The 20,500-nt window shown below is 52.7% G+C and overlaps 1 protein-coding gene across 1 annotated transcript in view; it reads left to right on the plus strand.

Annotated features, from left to right (window-relative positions):
* Positions 1-2,545: 2,545 nt before the first annotated feature.
* Positions 2,546-20,500, plus strand: part of LOC120404144 — a 29,114-nt gene continuing 11,159 nt past the window's right edge. Inside the window, exons 1-4 of the mRNA XM_039536145.1 lie at positions 2,546-2,618; positions 3,116-3,442; positions 17,728-18,027; positions 18,511-18,615. Coding sequence (XP_039392079.1) covers positions 2,570-2,618; positions 3,116-3,442; positions 17,728-18,027; positions 18,511-18,615 — 781 coding nt within the window. The 5' untranslated portion in view covers positions 2,546-2,569. The remainder of the gene's footprint in view (positions 2,619-3,115; positions 3,443-17,727; positions 18,028-18,510; positions 18,616-20,500) is intronic.

Below are 20,500 nucleotides of genomic sequence, written 5' to 3' on the forward strand. Positions count from 1 at the left end.
CATGCCTAGGACCGATGAGATCCTAGACAAGTTGTGGGGTGCCCGGTACCTCACTACCATGGATCTCACCAAAGGCTACTGGCAGGTGCCTTTGGACCCGGAGGCCAGGTGAAGTCGGCCTTCACCACCCCAATCGGGCTCTGCGAGTTCCTGGTCCTGCCTTTCGGTCTCAAGGGGGCACCTGCCACCTTCCAGCACCTGGGGGATCAGTTGCTAAGGGGGACGGAGGACTTTGCTCTGGCGTATATTGACGATATCTGTGTCTTTAGCCAGACCTGGGAGGAACGCGTGTCCCAGGTGAAGAGGGTTCTGGGTCGCCTCCAGGGTGCAGGACTGACCGTACAAGCTGGAAAGTGCAAGGTGGGGATGGCGGAGGTTTCATACCTGGGCCACAAGGTGGGGGGCGGCCGCCTGAAGCCGGAGCCGGCCAAGGTGGAGGCGATCCAGGACTGGCCGCTCCCCAGACTGAGAAGCAGGTCCAGGCTCTCATTGGGATGGCGGGTACGACCGGCGCTCCCTGGCGGCTCCCCTCACGGGGCTGTGTCGGAAGGGGAAGCCGGACGAGGTGGTCTGGCCGGAGCAGGGCCAGGGGGCTCTCTGTGCGCTGAAGGGGGCACTTATCCTGGGCCCGGTGCTGGGAAACCCGGATTTTAGCAAACCTTCCTGGTGTTCACCGACGCCTCGGACACGGGGGTGGGGGCGGTGCTGATGCAAACGGATACTAAGGGGGAGAGACACCCCATCGTGTACCTGAGCAAGAAGCTGCTGCCCCGGGAGCAGCACCACGCGGCCGTAGAGAAGGGAGGCCTGGCCATGGGGCGGGCCCCCAACAAACTGCAGCCGTGTCTATCTGGGCGGCGCTTCACCGTGTGCACGGCCCATTCTCCCTGACGTGGCTGCACCCAAGGAGAGGGGCTAATGCCAAGCTGCTGGGATGGAGCCGCTCCTCCAGGGGTACGACATGGAGGTGGTTCATGTGAGGGGGAGGCCAATGTTATAGCCGCTGCTTTATCACGGGGCGGGGCCCTGAACTTCCCCAGCTCGCTGGCTACGTGACCCTGCGCCGTTCAGCCACGAAGGGGGGAGAGATGTGACGAAGTGGGGGGGTTTCTTGGGGGTTTCTGTGTTTCCCAGGGGGTTGCAGGCAGGGGGGTGGGACTCAGTGTCCCAGGTGTCACTGGTTTAACGAGGGGAGGGGAGAGGGAGTTTGTTGGTGCACAGGACTGGAGAGGGACTCGGGACCCCGGCCCGGCCTGGAGGACGGAGACCCCAGCGACTGGGGACCTGGGGACCCGGAGACCCAGCTCAGGAGTCGCAGCCAGTTCTGGCCAGTGGGGGACAATGGGCTGCGGGGAGAGGACCCCGGTGACCTGCCCAGCCGGCTCCAGCCAGAGGGGCCAGAGGGGGGCTGTTTCCCTGGAGAGAAGCCAATGGACGGGGGGGGGGCTTGGGCCAGCTCCAGACTGAAACCCCCTCCAGCCCCTCCCCCTCTGCTCAGCCCCTTCCCGGGCCAGGAGGTCACCTGATCTCTGTGTCTCCAACACCTTCAGCTGGCACCTTTGCAGAGGGGGGGGGGCCAGGCCATCAGTTGCTAGGAGACAGAGTGTCAGGCATTTATGTGCACTGGCCCCTTCCTCTGCAGCAATCACACCCCCTGATCCCCCCATCTGGATATTAAGAGCTGCAGAGGGGACACTGAGGCACCAACACAGTATTCAGAGGGAACATTAAGAACATTCCCAGTTCGTCACAACCCCTTGGGGGTGAGGAGGCCCGGGGGGTCCAGAGCGAGGGGACTCCTTGAGGGGCCCACGGCACAGACAGACGTGCTGAGGCTCAGAGAGGTGCGGCTCCAGGAGGTGGAGGGGCCTGACCCCGGGAGAGAGTGGCCCCCCGAGAAGGGCTGTCGCATTGAAAGGGCCCCCCCGCCACGGACCGCACGGGGCCACGCGTGGGCACGATCTGTGAGTCCGTGACAGGGACGGAGGGGGCTGTTCTGGTTAGCATGGGGTGGGATGGGAGCTGAGCCCCATCACAATTCCTGGGGGGACCCAGCCCCCCCACCCCAGGGAATTCACCCTCAGCCCAGTGGGAAGGGGGTTCAGGGGGTGGGGCTGGGCCCTTCCCCTGGCTGATCCGGCTCGGTGAGTGTCTGGGTGTCACGGGATCAGTAACCGTAAACTCTTATCGCCGCACTTTGCCTGTGTTACAGCCACTCCCCGTGATCCATGGAAAGTGAAAGGGAACTCGCTGGGGGCCCTGCCAGCCCGGAGAAGGAGACAGTGATTCTGGGGACAGAGGGCAGGGACCATGGGGCTGGCAGGGCTCCGACTGGAAGGCTGGTCTCAGCTCTGCGCTGGGAGGAGCCGGAGCGGCCCCGAGCCTGCAGGGCTGTGTGGGGTGTGGCGGTGGCGGGTTTCTGTGCCAGGAAGGACTTGGGACTCGAAGGTGATTCCTGCCTCCTCACCTGCTTTTATGGCCCTTGGGGCGTCGTTGTGGGAGGGAAAGTGAAAGCAAATCCGCTCATGGCCCGGAGATGGTGACTCTGTGGGGACGGAGGGCAGGGACCATGGGGCTGGGGGGTCTCCTCCTCCCCATCCTCGTCCTCGGGGTGGCCGGTAAGTACAGACCCCTGGTGTCCTGGGGCAGGGCAGGGCCCCGGGGCTCCCAGCAGAGTAAAGTCCTGGGGACGGGGCCTGGGTACAGGTGGGTCAGTCACTGCCCAGCTCTGCCCCAGCTCTGTGCCCCAGTGGGGTGAGCCGGGCTAGTGCCGACAGGGCCACAGTCAGAGATCGCTCGAGGGGCGTGAACAAGGCTGGAGCGAATGTGGGAAGAAGCCCAGAGCTATTAGCTAAACCTCCCTTTGCTGCATTGTCCTGGCTCGGAGGGATCCCGTGTGGGACAATTTGGGAAGGAGAAGGGGGCGTGTCTAGTAACTGATACACCCAGAGGAGCCAGGGCACAGCCGGCACCTGCCCCAGGTACCCTCCATCTCCCCTCCCTGCGGGACCAGATCCCATCACTGGCTCGTCCATCCCCAGGCAGCGACCTCCCCCCCCGCACGGCCCAGCCCTGCACAGAGCCCCAGAGCCTGATTTTCTCTCTCCCTGTGCAGGTTCCCGGCTGCAGCTAGTCACAGATCCCTCCTCCCGGGCCCTGCTGGGCTCTGGGGCGCTGCTGAAATGTCGGTTCGACGTCGGGGGGCCGGTCGATCTGAGCGCCCTGCGGGTTCAGTGGTATCTGTGGGAGGAGAGGATCGCGCAGTACGACCAGGCCAGGGGAGAATCCCAGATCAGAGGGAGCCTGTCGGAGCAGGAGTTGGAGAATGGAAATGCATCCCTGTCGCTCTCCAGTGTGACGGTGTCGGATATGGGCCTGTATAAATGCGTCGTTGGTTACGGTACGGAGCAGCTGCAGGGAGAGACGACCCTCCATGTGCTCGGTAAGGACAGGAGAGGAGCTCGGACGTTCCCTGGCTGGGAACTCGGGGCTGGCTGGTGCTGGGTTAGTCCCACAATCCAGCAGGTGGAGGAGGGGATGGGGGCGGGGTGAGGACTTGTCTACACTGGATTGCTCTGGTTTAAGTAAAGACGTGAATTGAAACCGAGTTCAGTAACCCAGCACAACCCCCCAGTGGACGCTGTTACTGGCGGCTGTGACCGGAGTACAGCCATGCACGGTGAGCTGATCAGTGTCGGGTGTAAGGGAAAGTGAAACAGCGAAAGTTAAACCAGTGACAGGGTGTGTGGACGGGGCAGGCGAGGGTGCGAACACTGGCCCGGGCAGCGGAGGCAGTGACGGGTTTCACACACAGCCGCTCTCCCACCTGGAGGTGTGACAGTGACGCTGGCAGAGCAGGTGCCAGCTCATGCCAGGGTCCCCGTGTCTCAGCTGAACACTGACAGAGACGGAGCTGGGATCGGCCTGGCTCACCTGTGGGTCAATATTGCTGGGACAGTGAGTCCAGACCGGTCAGCAGCTGTGTCACCTCGTGCCCTGCACCCTGGGGTGCCTCCCAGTGCTTCCTGCTGCAGCTCCCACCCTGGGCTCCTGAGAGCCAGACCAACAGCCTGCAGGTCCCACCCTGTGTGTGTGTGTGTAGCCACAGCCTGGGCTGGCAGCTCGGACCCCGCAGCCTGTCAGCAAACCCCAGCCACGCTCTGGCTTCCACCAGACGTGGTTACTGACAACGCGCTCCCTGTCCCAGATGTTCCCCCAAGAGTCCGTGTTCTGCACGGTCCAGCCCTCTCCTGCGCAGTCCAGACAGCTCAGGCCGTTACCCTCTGCAGGGATCAGACTACAACAGTCTGCGGCCGGGCAGGGAATTACCCCAGCAATTCACAGCCCTGGATTCGTTTTAACTAGAGAGTGAACAAGTTTATTTAACTGCAGCGAGAGAGATGTTAAGTGAGCACAAGTCTGAGGCGCTAAAATCAGAAATGGCTACAGGAGAAATGAAGATAAAACGTTTTCTGAACGTAACGAACTAGACTCGGTTCAAGGTGAGGTTCTCCCCACAGGCTCCTGGTAACTCAGCTGCCCAAATTCCCAGGCCAGGATCTGGCCCAGTGTCCAAAGACTGTTTCTTTTGTCTGCTTAGGTCAGACAGAGAGAGGTGGGTAGGGAGAGATGTTAGGGGGCTTATTCCTTCCCCCTCTCACTTCCCTGGGCCTTCTCGCGTGAGCAGAGCAACAACACCCGAAGTCTGAAGGCGCAAACAATTCGATGTTTATTGGGGTGAACTTCCAGCAAGCACGATTCCAGCTTCCTTCCTCAGTGTCCCCTTCCAGCTGTGACACCACAGAGCCTGGCCTGTGTCCCTGTTCCTGTTCCCATTTCCCCTCTTAGCAAAACATGATCCCAATTCCCCCATCCCCAGTCCCTGTTCCCATTCCCCCCGCCCCCACTTCCTGATTGACTGCAGACTATATAGTAAAACCTGAGTTCTGCTTAGCTAGACCTTAACCAGTCATTTTACTGACATTTAACTAACCAATCCTAACATATTGCACCATGGTTATTTCACCAGTTATATCCCACCACCTTCATTGGTTTACACCCAACAACATTAATTATACAGCAACAGAAACACTCACAGAACCAGACAGAGATTATACAGACAGACAATAGGGACGTGGAGACGGCAGGGATAGAACAATACAGAAATGAGGGTTTCACACCCCAGCTATTGATCAGTGGGTTCTTGCCAGACAGGCTGCCATCAGACTAAGTTTCCTTTTCCATCGTCTAGGCTCTTCCCTTTCTCTGGAGGTGATGGAATATCAGGACAGGATTGGATTCCTAACAGCCCAATAGCACCTTATTTCAATGGGACCAGCTTGGAATGTGAGGATGTGACCAGACACTTCCCAGCTTATGGCTGCCTCTGCTGCTTAGCCGAAGAACCAGGCCTCAGGCTGTCACAGCACGAGAAGGCCACTACACAGACAGACAGTGATTTTTGATTCTTTCTTTGATATCTCTATAACTAGCTAAGTGATAAGAATACACCTAAATTCTTAAAGTCTAGGCCTTCGCAGACAGGCCTGACTATACTCCGACAAGAGAACTTGGGGTGTTTGTGCCCCTCACGTGTATAGTTCAGTCACCCTTTGAAATGCACTTTCCTGAGGGTCAGCCCTGGTTAAAGTCAGACAGTGAAGAAGGTGCCGTGTCTTGGGGGGAGGGGGCTGCGCGCTGTTTCTTCTCACCTCTGTTTGCAGATTTTCCTTGTCTCTGGCTTCCCCCTCGCGCTGTCTGAGGCCCCTGTTTACAATTTACATGTAAGTGGCGGTAAACTCACAGTCCTTTGTTAGAGCCCTGCCTGTCCAGGCCTGTGTAACCGGTGCTACATGAGCTGGAACGTGGCAGCCAGCGTTATTCGGGGGGATCCCGAATCTTACGTCATGTTGCTACACACGTTTCACCAGGATGTTACTGACCAGTCAGTTCTTAGTTTTCAAATGACCCCTCCCCACACAGGTGCCAACTTCTCCTGGTGCCGGTGGGTGCTCGCCCCCCCCTGTGCCTGCCCCGAGTCCACCCCTGCCCCGCCCCCTCCCACCCCTGTGCCCCCATTCCACCCCCTTCCCAAATCCCTGCCCCAGCCCTGCCTCTTCCCCGCCTCCTCCCCTGAGTGCTGCACGTTCCCGCTCCCCCCCTCCCTCCCACAGCTTGTTACACCGTGAAACAGCTGTTTCGTGGTGGCAAGAGCTGGGAGGAGAAGCAGGGACGTAGCGCGCTCGGGAGGAGGCGGGGGCGGAGGTGAGCTGGGGCGGGGGGCGGGGACCCACCGGTTTTTCCCTATGGGTGCTCCAGCCCCAGAGCACCCACAACGTCGGCATCTATGCCTTCCCAGGCTGTACAGAGATTATTGTGGTGGTGTGCAGGGTGTGAACTCACAGCCTGCATGAATCTCACTTGGAAGCGCTGTGTCCCGTGTTGTGATGTGACACTGGAGCGGGGGCAGTGTGGGAGCCTCTGTGGCTGTAGGAATCGCCAGAGAGGGACGTTAGTGGAAAAGCTGCTTTCACACTGACATTGTCACCCCCCCTCCCGAAAGAGGAGACCCCCCGATACCAGCCAGGGCAGGGCTGGATCTCGCAGCTGGAAACTCCTGACACCTGGTCTGAGAAACCGTCCACAAAAGGGCTCACGACGCTTCCTGTGGTTCTGCTCCCGCCCCGTGAAGATGCGTCAGGCGAGTGGAGTCCCCACATCAGCGGAGTTTGCAGCTCAGAGCACAGGGGAGGAGGCGGATAAACCCCCAAACTGAAGGAACTGGGGCCTGGGCTACACTAAAACGTTAGACTGACCCAGCTCCGTCACCCGGTGTGTGACAAACCCACCCCCCAAGTGACGGAGTTAAGCTGAGATAATGCCTGGTGTAGGTAGCGCTAGGTCGACGGACAAATTCTTCTCTCCACCTAGCGACCACCTCTAGGGGAGGTGGGTTAACTGCAGCGATGGGAGAACCCGAGTATCCCAGGAGACCACCTGTGACTCCATTCAAGGCTGTTCATGTGCCTGAGGGGTTTGCACTTGGTGCAGCTGGTTGGTTCCTTCCTGGGACGGGCTGTGGAAATTCTGTGCCTCCGTCTGGGATTTAATTCTCACTCCGCGTTGGGCAGAGAGGGAGTTTGCAGGAGGCGGGGGGACGAGCTCTTTCTCCGGCTCCAGTTCTATGTAACCGGTGGTGGCCAGCGCTGGAACATGCGTGACATGTCGTGACATGTGAGGGATGTGCCATGGTCTGTTTCCTGCCTGACGACCGACACTTCCTGTGCACGACGTGCAGGTTGCTGGCCGAGTGCAGGGAAAGATTCCTGGTGCTGACGGACGCCACCAGAGTCCTTGGGCAGCCGGGCTGCATCGCTGCACGTCGCACCACACACAGGAATCGGTTCCAAGGGCGCGGGGAGGGTGGAAACCAAGAGGAGAATCGGCAGATTGTGACCACGGGGAGAGAGGAGACACTCCGCAGAGCCAGCAGCAGACCCAGGTGTGACACCAGAGGAGAGAGAACAAGTTGAAACTCAAAGCGCAGAGACGTGTCCAGTTGTTGTCAGGTGCCCAGTGCAGCAGGTGAGAAGAACGTCGTGGAAATCTGAGCTCTGGCAAAGGAACCAGGGTCCCACCAGGACACGCTGGGGGATGGATTCTCGGCCAAATCCTTGGGGAGGTCAAGTGGGCACAAAAGACGCTCCAGAGAAGGCAAACAGCCCTCAGCAGGGACTCAAAAGGAGGGGGCAGAACCGTCAGCAGGACCCTCCACACCCCCCGGATCTGTCCGGGCCCTGACGGCTGGGAACTCAGGGGCGTGTGTAACAAACGCTTTAGCCAGGGTGCGAGGCCACAGGCACCGGGGCTGTTCTGCAAGCAGAGCCGTGGGGAGTGACCTGCCCAGCACAGGGCGCCCCAGAACTGGTGACAGCGCCCGGCGGGTGTGAACACAGGAGCCAGTCAGCACAGAGCGGAGCTGGCGGGGGGTGCACAGGTTAACCACTCAGCAGCTGTGTTAGCTACACGGGTACCTGTCCCAGGAATTATCACCATAAGCAAGTTTCTGAGGCCTGCGTTCCTCAGGCCAGGAGTCCCCCCTGCGCACGCCAGGACCACAGAGGTCTCACCACGGGCACCGTGACTGACAGCCCTGGTGGCACTGACCGCTGGCCGTATCCTGTGTGCACAGCCGACCGGTGTGACCGGGAGCCGGGTCAGAGGGGACGTGATCACATGGACCTGCCTGGGGACCTGATGTCTGAGAGCAGATGGCTGTTTAGTCCAGCAGGCAAAGGCAGAAGAAGATCTAGTGGCTGGAAGTTATAGACTCACAGACTTTAAGGTCAGAAGGGACCATTATGATCATCTAGTCTGACCTCCTGCACAACGCAGGCCACAGAACCTCACCCACCCACTCCTGTAACAAACCCCTAACCTATGTCTCAGTTACTGAAGTCCTCAAATCGTGGTTTGAAGACCTCAAGCTGCAGAGAATCCTCCAGCAAGTGACCCCTGCCCCATGCTGCAGAGGAAGGCGAAAAACCTCCAGGGCCTCTGCCAATCTGCCCTGGAGGAAAATTCCTTCCCGACCCCAAATATGGTGATCAGCTAAACCCTGAGCATGTGGGCAAGACTCACCAGCCAGCACCCAGGAAAGAATTCTCTGTAGTCACTCAGATCCCACCCATCTAACATCCCATCACAGACCACTGGGCATATTTACCTGCTAATAATCAAAGATCAATTGCCAAATTAATTGCCAAAATTAGGCTATCCCATCATACCATCCCCTCCATAAACTTATCAAGCTTAGTCTTGAAGCCAGATATGTCTTTTGCCCCCACTACTCCCCTTTTTAGGCTGTTCCAGAACTTACTCCTCTAATGGTTAGAACCTTTGTCTAATTTCAAGTCTAAACTTCCTAGTGCCCAGTTTATATCCATTTGTTCTTGCATCCACATTGGTACTAAGCTTAAATAATTCCTCTCCCTCCCTAATATTTATCCCTCTGATATATTTATAGAGAGCAATCATATCTCCCCTCAGCCTTCTTTTGGTGAGGCTAAACAAGCCAAGCTCTTCTAGTCTCCTTTCATATGACAGGTTTTCCATTCCTCGGATCATCCTAGTAGCCCGTCTCTGAACCTGTTCCAGTTTGAATTCATCCTTCTTAAACATGGGAGACCAGAACTGCACACAGGATTCCAGATGAGGTCTCACCAGTGCCTTGTATAACGGTACTAACACCTCCTTATCTTTGCTGGAAATACCTCACCTGATGCATCCCAAGACCGCATTAGCTTTTTTAACGGCCATATCACATTGGCGGCTCATAGTCATCCTGTGATCAACCAATACTCCGAGGTCCTTCTCCTCCTCTGTTACTTCCAACTGATGTGTCCCCAATTTATAACGAAAACTCTTGTTGTTAATCCCTAAATGCATGACCTTGCACTTTTCACTATTCAATTTCATCCTATTACTATTACTCCAGTTTACAAGATCATCCAGATCTTCCTGTAGGATATCCTGGTCCTTCTCTGTGTTAGCAATACCTCCCAGCTTTGTGTCATCCACAAACTTTATTAGCACATTCCCACTTTTTGTGCCAAGGTCAGTAATAAAAAGATTAAATAAGATTGGTCCCAAAACTGATCCACGAAGAACTCCGCTAGTAACCTCCTTCCAGCCTGACAGTTCACCTTTCAGTACGACCCATTGTAGTCTCCCCTTTAACTAGTTCCTTATCCACCGTCCAGTTCTCCTATTAAACCCCCTCTTCTCCAATGTAACTAATAGTCTCTCCACCTTTCAATTTTCATATTGATCCCCATCTTTTCCAATTTAACTAACAATTCCCCATGTGGAACTGTATCAAATGCCTTACTGAAATCGAGGTAAATTAGATCGGGGTTGGCAACCTTTCAGAAGTGGTGTGCCCAATTCACTGTAATTTAAGGTTTCCCGTGCCTTAACATTTGTACAAGGTCTCTCTCTCGCTCTGTCTATATTATATGAATAAACTATTGTTGTGTTTAAAGTAAATAAGTTAAAAATATTTAACCAGCTTCATTTAAAATAACATTAAAATGCAGATCTTATCAATTTAGTGTGACCCTTCCCTGGGATCGTTGTCTGGGGTTCCAACCACCAACCCAGCTCAGCCCACTGCCGGTCCGGTGTCCAGCCACTGGTCCTGCTCAGCCTGCTGCCAGTCTGGGGTGCCAGTAGCACTCAGCCTGCTGCCGGTCTGGGGTGCCAGTAGCACTCAGCCCGCTGCCAGTCTGGGGTGCCAGTAGCACTCAGCCCGCTGCCTGTCTGGGGTTCCGGCTGCCGGCCCCTTGACAATTGGGGTCCAGCCGCCAGCCCCGCTCAGCCTCCTGCTGGCCTCGGTGAGCAGAACCCCAGGCCGGTAGCAGGATGAGGGGGGCCGGCGGCCAGGACCCTGGATGGCAACGGGGCAGCAGCTGGAACCCCAGAGCAGCGCGTGCCATCAAAAATCGGCTTGCGTGCCACCTTTGGCACATGTGCCATAGGTTGCCGACCCCTGAATTAGATCCACTGTGTTTCCTTTGTCTAAAAAATCTGTTACCTTCTCAAAGAAGGAGATCAGGTCGGTTTGGCACGATCTACCTTTTGTAAAACCATGTTGTATTTTGTCCCAATTACCATTGACCTCAATGTCCTTAACTACTTTCTCCTTCAAAATTTTTTCCAAGACCTTACATACCACAGATGTCAAACTAACAGGCCTATAGTTACCTGGATCACTTTTATTCCCTTTCTTAAAAATAGGAACTATGTTAGCAATTCTCCAGTCGTATGGTACAACCCCTGAGTTTACCGATTCATTAAAAATTCTTGCTAATGGGCTTGCAATTTCATGTGCCAGTTCCTTTAATATTCTTGGATGAAGATTATCTGGGCCCTCCGATTTAGTCCCATTAAGCTGTTCGAGTTTGGCTTCTACCTCGGATGTGGTAATATCTACCTCCATATCCTCATTCCCAATTGTCATCCTGCCATTATCCCTAAGCTCCTCATTAGCCTTGTTAAAGACTGAGGCAAAGTATTTGTTTAGATATTGGGCCATGCCTAGATTATCCTTAACCCCCACTCCATCCTCAGTGTTTAGCGGTCCCACTTCTTCTTTCTTTGTTTTCTTCTTATTTATATGGCTATAGAACCTTTTACTATTGGTTTTAATTCCCTTTGCAAGGTCCAACTCTACATGGCTTTTGGCCTTTCTCACTTCATCCCTACATGTTCTGACCTCAATAAGAATGTAGCTTTCCTTGCTGATCCCTCCCATCTTCCATTCCTTGTAGGCTTTCTGCTTTTTCTTAATCACCTCTCTGAGGGTAGGTCTATACTTACCGCGCGGGTCGACATGGAGAGTTCGACTTCTCGGAGTTCGAACTATCGCATCTAATCAAGACGCGATAGTTCAAACTCCCCACGCGCTCCGGTCGACTCCGGAACTCCACCACCGCAAACGGCGGTGGCGGAGTCGACCTTGGAGCCGCGGACTTCGATCCCGCGGCGTCTGTAGACCAGGCCTGAGATGCTTGCTCATCCAGCTTGGTCTACAACTCCTGCCTATGATTTTTCCCCCTTTCTTGGGATGCAGGCTTCTGATAGTTTCTGCAACTTTGACTTGAAGTAATTCCAGGCCTCCTCTGCCTTTAGATCCACAAGTTCTTCAGTCCAATCCACTTGCCTAACTAATTTCCTTAATTCTTTAAAGTTAGCCCTTTTGAAATCAAACACCCTAGTCCCAGATCTATTTTTGTTTATCCTTCCATCTAGTTTGAACTGAATTAACTCATGATCACTCGAACCAAGGTTGTCCCTCACAACCATTTCTTCTATGAGGTCCTCACTACTCACCAAAACCAAATCTAAAATGGCATCCCCTCTTGTTGGTTCTTCAACTACTTGGTGAAGAAATCCATCAGCTATCGCATCCAGAAATATCTGAGCCCTATTATTATTACTAGCACTTGTCCTCCAGTCTATATCTGGGAAGTTAAAGTCTCCCATGATCACACAATTCTGCTCATGGCTGTATCCTCTCTTACTTTGTTTTCTTCCCTCTCAATGTTAAATTCCGGCATGGAGATTACCTGGACATAGATTCATAGGTTCATAGACGCTAGGACTGGAATGGACCTCGAGAGGTCATTGAGTCCAGTCCCCTGCCCTCATGGCAGGACCAAATACTGTCTAGACCATCCCTGATAGACATTTATCTAACCTACTCTTAAATATCTCCAGAGATGGAGATTCCACAACCTCCCTAGGCCATTTATTCCAGTGTTTAACCACCCTGACAGTTAGGAACCTTTTCCTAATGTCCAACCTAAACCTCCCTTGCTGCGGTTTAAGCCCATTGCTTCTTGTTCTATCCTTAGCCTCTAAGGTGAACAAGCTTTCTCCCTCCTCCTGATGACACCCGTTTAGATACCTGAAAACTGCCATCATGTCCCGTCTCAGTTCTCTCTTTTCCAAACTGAACAAACCCAGTTATTTCAGCCTCCTTCATAGGTCATGTTCTCTAGACCTTTAATCATTCTTATTGCTCTTCTCTGGACCCTCTCCAATTTCTCCACATCTTTCTTGAAATGCGGTGCCCAGAACTGGACACAATACTCCAGCTGAGGCCTGACCAGTGCAGGGTAGAGCGGAAGAATGACTTCTCGTGTCTTGCTCACAACACACCTGTTAATACATCCCAGAATCACGTTTGCTTTTTTTGCAACAGCATCACACTGTTGACTCATATTTAGCTTGTGGTCCACTATAACCCCTAGATCCCTTTCTGCCGTGCTCCTTCCCAGACAGTCTCTTCCCATTCTGTATGTGTGAAACTGATTGTTCCTTCCTAAGTGGAGCACTTTGCATTTGTCTTTGTTCAACTTCATCCTGTTTACCTCAGACCATTTCTCCAATTTGTCCAGATCATTTTGAATTATGACCCTGTCCTCCAAAGCAGTTGCAATCCCTCCCAGTTTGGTATCATCTGCAAACTTAATAAGCGTTACTTTCTTTGCCAATATCTAAGTTGTTGATGAAGATATTGAACAGAGCCGGTCCCAAAACAGACCCCTGCGGAGCCCCACTTGTTATACCTTTCCAGCAGGATTGGGAACCATTAATAACTACTCTCTGAGTATGGTTATCCAGCCAGTTATGCACCCACCTTATAGTAGCCCCATCTAAATTGTATTTGCCTAGCTTATCAATAAGAATAACATGCGAGACCGTATCAAATGCTTTACCAAAGTCTAGGTATACCACATCCACCGCTTCTCCCTTATCCACAAGACTCGTTATCGTATCAAAGAAAGCTATCAGATTGGTTTGACACGATTTGTGCTTTACAAGTCCATGCTGGCTATTCCCTATCACCTTACCACCTTCCAAGTGTTTGCAGATGATTTCCTTAATTACTTGCTCCATTATCTTCCCTGGCACAGAAGTTAAACTAACTGCTCTGTAGTTTCCTGGGCTGTTTTTATTTCTCTTTTTATAGATGGGCACTAGATTTGCCCTTTTCCAGTCTTCTGGAATCTCTCCCGTCTCCCATGATTTTCCAAAGATAATAGCTAGAGGCTCAGATACCTCCTCTGTTAGCTCCTTGAGTATTCTAGGATGCATTTCATCAGGCCCTGGTGACTTGCAGGCATCTAAATTTTCTAAGTGATTTTTAACTTGTTCTTTTTTTATTTTATCTTCTAAACCTACCCCCTTCCCACTAGCATTCACTCTGTTAGCCATTCCTTCAGACTTCTCGGTGAAGACCGAAATAAAGAAGCCATTAAGCATCTCTGCCAATTCCAAGTTTCCTGTTACTGTTTCCCCCTCCTCACTGAGCAGTGGGCCTACCCTCTCCTTGGTCTTCCTCTTGCTTCTAATGTATTGATAAAAAGTCGTCTTGTTTCCCTTTATTCCTGTAGCTAGTTTGAGCTCATTTTGTGCCTTTGCCTTTCTAATCTTGCCCCTGCATTCCTGTGTCGTTTGCCTATATTCATCCTTTGTAATCTGTCCTAGTTTCCCAACTCACCGAGGGAAGTGCTGGGTTCTCCTGAGTCTCTAACTCCCGACTGGACGTCTTTCTAACAGACACTCTCTAGCTCCGCCAGACGTGCCAGGCTGGTGGCGGGAGCGATTAGTATCAGCAGGTACATGAGGTGCACTCACACAGCTGAGTGAAGGGTTCTGCTGGCCACTCTCTTCGTGCTCCTAATAGATGTGAGCCAAGGAAATCGTAACCCAGCGTCCTCCTGACCTGCCTGGCCCTGACACCTTCTGTACCACGCACCTCAATCGCCGTGTCTGACGCACCTTCCTACATCTACTGGGGAAAACCTCACAGGTGACCCGGGGTGTTTCGTGCCCCACAACACTGAATTGGGGATATTTGTGTAACTTATACTCATAAGAACATGAGAACATAAGAAAGGCCGTACCGGGTCAGATCAAAGGTCCATCTAGCCCAGTATCTGTCTACCGACAGTGGCCAATGCCAGGTGCCCCAGAGGGAGTGAACCTAACAGGCAATGATCAAGTGATCTCTCTCCTGCCATCCATCTCCACCCTCTGACGAACAGAGGCTAGGGACACCATTCTTACCCATCCTGGCTAATAGCCATTTATGGACTTAGCCACCATGAATTTATCCAGTTCCCTTTTAAACATTGTTATAGTCCTAGCCTTCACAACCTCCTCAGGTAAGGAGTTCCACAAGTTGACTGTGCGCTGCGTGAAGAAGAACTTCCTTTTATTTGTTTTAAACCTGCTGCCTATTAATTTCATTTGGTGACCCCTAGTTCTTGTATTATGGGAATAAGTAAATAACTTTTCCTTATCCACTTTCTCAACATCACTCATGATTTTATATACCTCTATCATATCCCCCCTTAGTCTTCTCTTTTCCAAGCTGAAGAGTCCTAGCCTCTTTAATCTTTCCTCATATGGGACCCTCTCTAAACCCCTAATCATTTTAGTTGCTCTTTTCTGAACCTTTTCTAGTGCTAGAATATCTTTTTTGAGGTGAGGAGACCACATCTGTACACAGTATTCGAGATGTGGGCGTACCATGGATTTCTATAAGGGCAATAATATATTCTCAGTCTTATTCTCTATCCCCTTTTTAATGATTCCTAACATCCTGTTTGCTTTTTTGACCTCCTCTGCACACTGCGTGGACATCTTCAGAGAACTATCCACGATAACTCCAAGATCTTTTTCCTGACTCGTTGTAGCTAAATTAGCACCATCATGTTGTATGTATAGTTGGGGTTATTTTTTCCAATGTGCATTACTTTACATTTATCCACATTAAATTTCATTTGCCATTTTGTTGCCCAATCACTTAGTTTTGTGAGATCTTTTTGAAGTTCTTCACAATCTGCTTTGGTCTTAACTATCTTGAGTAGTTTAGTATCATCTGCAAACTTTGCCACCTCACTGTTTACCCCTTTCTCCAGATCATTTATGAATAAATTGAATAGGATTGGTCCTAGGACTGACCCTTGGGGAACACCACTAGTTACCCCTCTCCATTCTGAGAATTTACCATTAATTCCTACCCTTTGTTCCCTGTCCATTAACCAGTTCTCAATCCATGAAAGGACCTTTCCTTTTATCCCATGACAGCTTAATTTACGTAAGAGCCTTTGGTGAGGGACCTTGTCAAAGGCTTTCTGGAAATTTAAGTACACTATGTCCACCGGATCCCCCTTGTCCACATGTTTGTTGACCCCTTCAAAGAACTCTAATAGATTAGTAAGACACGATTTCCCTTTACAGAAACCATGTTGACTATTGCTCAAGAGTTTATGTTTTTCTATGTGTCTGACAATTTTATTCTTTACTATTGTTTCAACTAATTTGCCCGGTACCGACGTTAGACTTACCGGTCTGTAATTGCCAGGATCACCCCTAGAGCCCTTTTTAAATATTGGCGTTACATTAGCTAACTTCCAGTCATTGGGTACCGAAGCCAATTTAAAGGACAGGTTACAAACCTTAGTTAATAGTTCCGCAACTTCACATTTGAGTTCTTTCAGAACTCTTGGGTGAATGCCATCTGGTCCCGGTGACTTGTTAATGTTGAGTTTATCAATTAATTCCAAAACCTCCTCTAGTGACACTTCAATCTGTGACAGTTCCTCAGATTTGTCACCTACAAAAGCCAGCTCAGGTTTGGGAATCTCCCTAACATCCTCAGCCGTGAAGACTGAAGCAAAGAATCCATTTAGTTTCTCCGCAATGGCTTTATCATCTTTAAGCGCTCCTTTTGAATTTTGATCATCAAGGGGCCCCACTGGTTGTTTAGCAGGCTTCCTGCTTCTGATGTACTTAAAAAACATTTTGTTATTACCTTTGGAGTTTTTGGCTAGCCGTTCTTCAAACTCCTCTTTGGCTTTTCTTATTACACTCTTGCACTTAAGTTGGCAGTGTTTCTGTTCCTTTCTATTTGCCTCACTAGGATTTGACTTCCACTTTTTAAAGGAAGTCTTTTTATCTCTCACTGCTTCTTTTACATGGTTGTTAAGCCACGGTGGCTCTTTTTTAGTTCTTTTACTGTTTTTCTTAATTTGGGGTATACATTGAAGTTGGGCCTCTATTATGGTGTCTTTAAAAAGGGCCCATGCAACTTGCAGAGATTTCACTTTAGTCACTGTACCTTGTAACTTTTGTCTAACTAACCCCCTCATTTTTGTATAGTTCCCCCTTTTGAAATTAAAGGCCACAGTGTTGGGCAGTTGAGATGTTCTTCCCACCACAGGGATGTTGAGTGCTATTGTATTATGGTCACTATTTCCAAGCGGTCCTGCTATAGTTACCTCTTGGACCAGCTCCTGCGCTCCACTCAGGATTAAATCTAGAGTCGCCTCTCCCCTTGTGGGTTCCCATACCAGCTGCTCCATGAAGCAGTCATTTAAAGTATCGAGAAATTTTATCTCTGCATTTCGTCCTGAAGTGAAATGTTCCCAGTCAATATGGGGATAATTGAAATCCCTCACTATTATTGGGTTCTTAATTTTGATAGCCTCTCTAATTTCCCTTAGCATTTTATCATCACTATTACTGTCCTGGTCAGGTGGTCGATAATAGATCCCTACTGTTATATTTTTACTAGAGCATGAAATTTCTATCCATAAAGACTCTATGGAACCTGTGGATTCGCTTAAGATTTTTACTTCATTTGAATCTACACTTTCTTTAACATATAGTGCCACTCCTCCCCCTGCACGACCTGTTCTGTCCTTCCGATATATTTTGTACCCCGGAATGATTGTGTCCCATTGATTGCTCTCAGTCCACCAGGTTTCTGTGATGCCTATTATATCTATATCCTCCTTTATCACAAGGCACTCTAGTTCACCCATCTTATTATTTAGACTTCTGGCATTTGTGTACAAGCACTTTAAAAACTTGTCCCTGTTTATTAGCCTGCCTTTTTCTGATGTGCCAGATTCTTTTTTATGTGACTGTTTATCATCTGATCCGGCCCTTACATTATACTTCTCATTCCTCTGTTCCTGACTATAACCTGGAGATTCTCTATCATCAGACTCTCCCCTAAGAGAAGTCTGTGTCCGATCCACATGCTCCTCTGCATCAGTCGGCTTTACCCCCACTCAGATTGGCTCATGGGGGTAACCCAAAATTGTACATCTGAACACGGCCCCAGGACTGTCTCTCTCATTCCAGCTGCTCCCCGACTCTCCGTCCCCCAGCGATCAGCCAGGACAGACACAGCGAGCTCCTTCCCCTGCCACGTGTGGGGATTCTACCCCCAGGACGTCACCGTCACGTGGCTGAGAGACGGGCGGGTTCTGACCGACGCCACCCGCTCTGACCCCCAGAGGAACCCGGACGGGACCTTTAACCTCACCCTGACCTACACCTTCACCCCCACCGCCAGCGACTCCGGCAGCATCTTCTCCTGCCGCGTCAGCCACGCGGCTCTGGCCCAGCCCCTGCGGGAGGAGTTCCCCCTGGATGTCACAGGTGAGGGGCGTTGGGCTCCCGGCTGGATGTTATGGGCTGACGGGGGCACTCAGCTGAGTCTGACATGGGACCCCAGCAGAGACCCATGCTGGTACATGGGAGAATATTGGGGGTGGGGGGTGGGATGCTGGCACCCCCAGGGCTGAAGGGGCCCAGTACAGTAGTGGGGGGCAGCGGGAGGCCGGAAGAGGGCTCAGGTCTGACTGTGGCTTTATAACAGAAATGCCAGGGCAGCCGGCACCCCTGACCCCCAGCTCCCCCCCACCCCACACTCTGTGCAGGCCCCAGGCTGGGACAGAACAAGGCTGCAATTCTGCCTGACAAAATGTACCATAAAGGGCCAGGCCCAGTGAGCCCAGGCAGCCCTGCGCCTCCGTCCTGCACCCCCTGGCGGGTGGGGGCAGCGCGGGGAGGGCACCGCACCCCACGGGGAGCTGCCATGAGCCGGGTCTGACTTTCCCTCCCTTTCCCGTCCCGGAGCAGGAGCGGATCACACCAGCGCCGCGATCGGGGCGACCCTGGGGATCCTGGTCGCAGGGGGAGCTGCGGCCGCAATAGCCATTTACTGCTGGAGGAAGAGGCAGGAAGGTAACGGGGGACGGCGCCATCGGCCAGTGGCGGGGGCGCTGTGTGGCCCCAAAGGGAGCAGGGAGTCCGGGGGGGCTGAGGGGACAGGGACACAGTCAGGGGCTGTGGGGTGGAGGGGCTGCGTGTCCCCAGAGGGAGCAGGGAGTCCAGGAGGTGGTGGAGGGGACAGGGACACCCCAGGGGCTGTGGGGTGGAGGGGCTGCGTGGACCCAGAGGGAGCAGAGTCCAGGGAGGCTGAGGGGACAGGGGCACCCCAGGGGCTGTGGGGCTGGGGGTGTGTGTGTCTCTACAGACTGAGCCCCCCGGCTGCAGACGACTCGCCCCTCCTGATTCTGGGGGCACAGTGTAAAGGGGGGACATGTGACCGCCCCACGTGTCGCCTCTATGAGGAACTTCCAGCCGCACCTCCCTGCGCCAGGGCAGCCAATCCCCCCCCCCCCCGGCTCCTGGGGGGCTGGTGCCACGGGGGGGTGGGAGCAGGTGCCTCTGGGCCTGTCTGGGGCCAGCCCTGGCCCTGGGGGATTCACAGCCCCAGTGTCTCCCCAGAGGTCACAGACACCGCAGTGGGGGGTGGGGATCGGCAGTGCCCCTCCTCCAGCTCAGTGACCCCCTGCCCTGCGCCCAGTGTGCGAGCTCCTGTGCTCCCCACACCAGAGTTTCCTGCCCGGGGGGGGGTGTCTCTGTCCTTCTCCTGCCGTGCCTCCCCCAAGCTCGCTTGGCCACGCTCCCTGGCAGCTGGGAGCAGGAGGGAGCCGGCATAGGTGGCAGATTCGTATAATTTTTGGTGGGGCCCAAAATGGTCCCCCCCCTCCGCGCTCTCACCCTGTAAGCTGATATAAAATGAAGCTACAATGCGTCAGCACCACAAGATTACAAGGGTCAATTAAAAGTGGAAAGTCAGAAGCAGCACTTGCCTATTAATACCTAATATACGGTATTAAATTTTGTTGCACCTGTTGTGACAAAGTGGGAATGTTCTTAATGTTTTCTCTGAATACTGTGTGGGTGCCTCAGTTTCCCCTGCAAGATGCCAACTGAAGGTGTTGGGGACAAAGAGATCAGGTGGCCTCCTTGTCCGGAAGAGACACAAAGGCCAGATGAGGGAGTGTCAGTTTGGAGCTGGCTGGGGAAATCGGGAGAGGCCCAGAACTTGGGTCTGGGCTCCCCACCCCCCAAGATGGACCTGACTGAGGGGTCCTGTTTTCTGTACTTACAAGCTCTGTTTTAGACTGTGATCCTGTCATCTAATAAACCTTCTGTTTTACTGTCTGGCTGAGAGTCACATCTGACTGCGGAGTTGGGGTGCAGGGACCTCTGGTTGCCCCAGGACCAGCCTGGGCAAACTCACTTTGGAAAGTGCACAGTGTGGAAGGGCTGAATGCTCGGAGGTCAGACCCAGGAAGGTGTAAGCTTCTTGCCCTGCAGACAGTCTGCTCAGAGAGGAGGCTCCCCCAGAGTCCTGACTGGCTTTGTATGGAGTTGTTCCAAAGCATCCCAGCATCCCCTTCCACACCATGCGCTTCCCGGAAGTCTGCACAGGCACTGACACTCCCTCCTCTGGCCTTTGTCTCTTTTCCAGGCATTAGGAGGCCACCTGATCTCTTTGTTCTCCAACACCTTCAGTTGGCACCTTGCAGGAGAGTGGCCCAGGCCATCAGTTGCCTGGAGACAGGGTTGCGGCCATTCTCTGTGCAGACGGCATCACACTGGCCCTCTAGGGTTTTACAACAATCACACCCCCTTATCCCACCATCTAGAGCCTTAAGAAATGCATTGGGGAAACTGAGGCACACAGACAGTATTCAGAGAAAACACCTGTATATGACCAGTTACATACTTTGAAGGGTGTAAAATAATCAAATATTGTGCTAAATACAATGATACT

Source organism: Mauremys reevesii, linkage group 4 (assembly GCF_016161935.1).
Source record: "Mauremys reevesii isolate NIE-2019 linkage group 4, ASM1616193v1, whole genome shotgun sequence".
In the NCBI taxonomy this organism is placed as follows: Eukaryota; Metazoa; Chordata; order Testudines; family Geoemydidae; genus Mauremys; species Mauremys reevesii.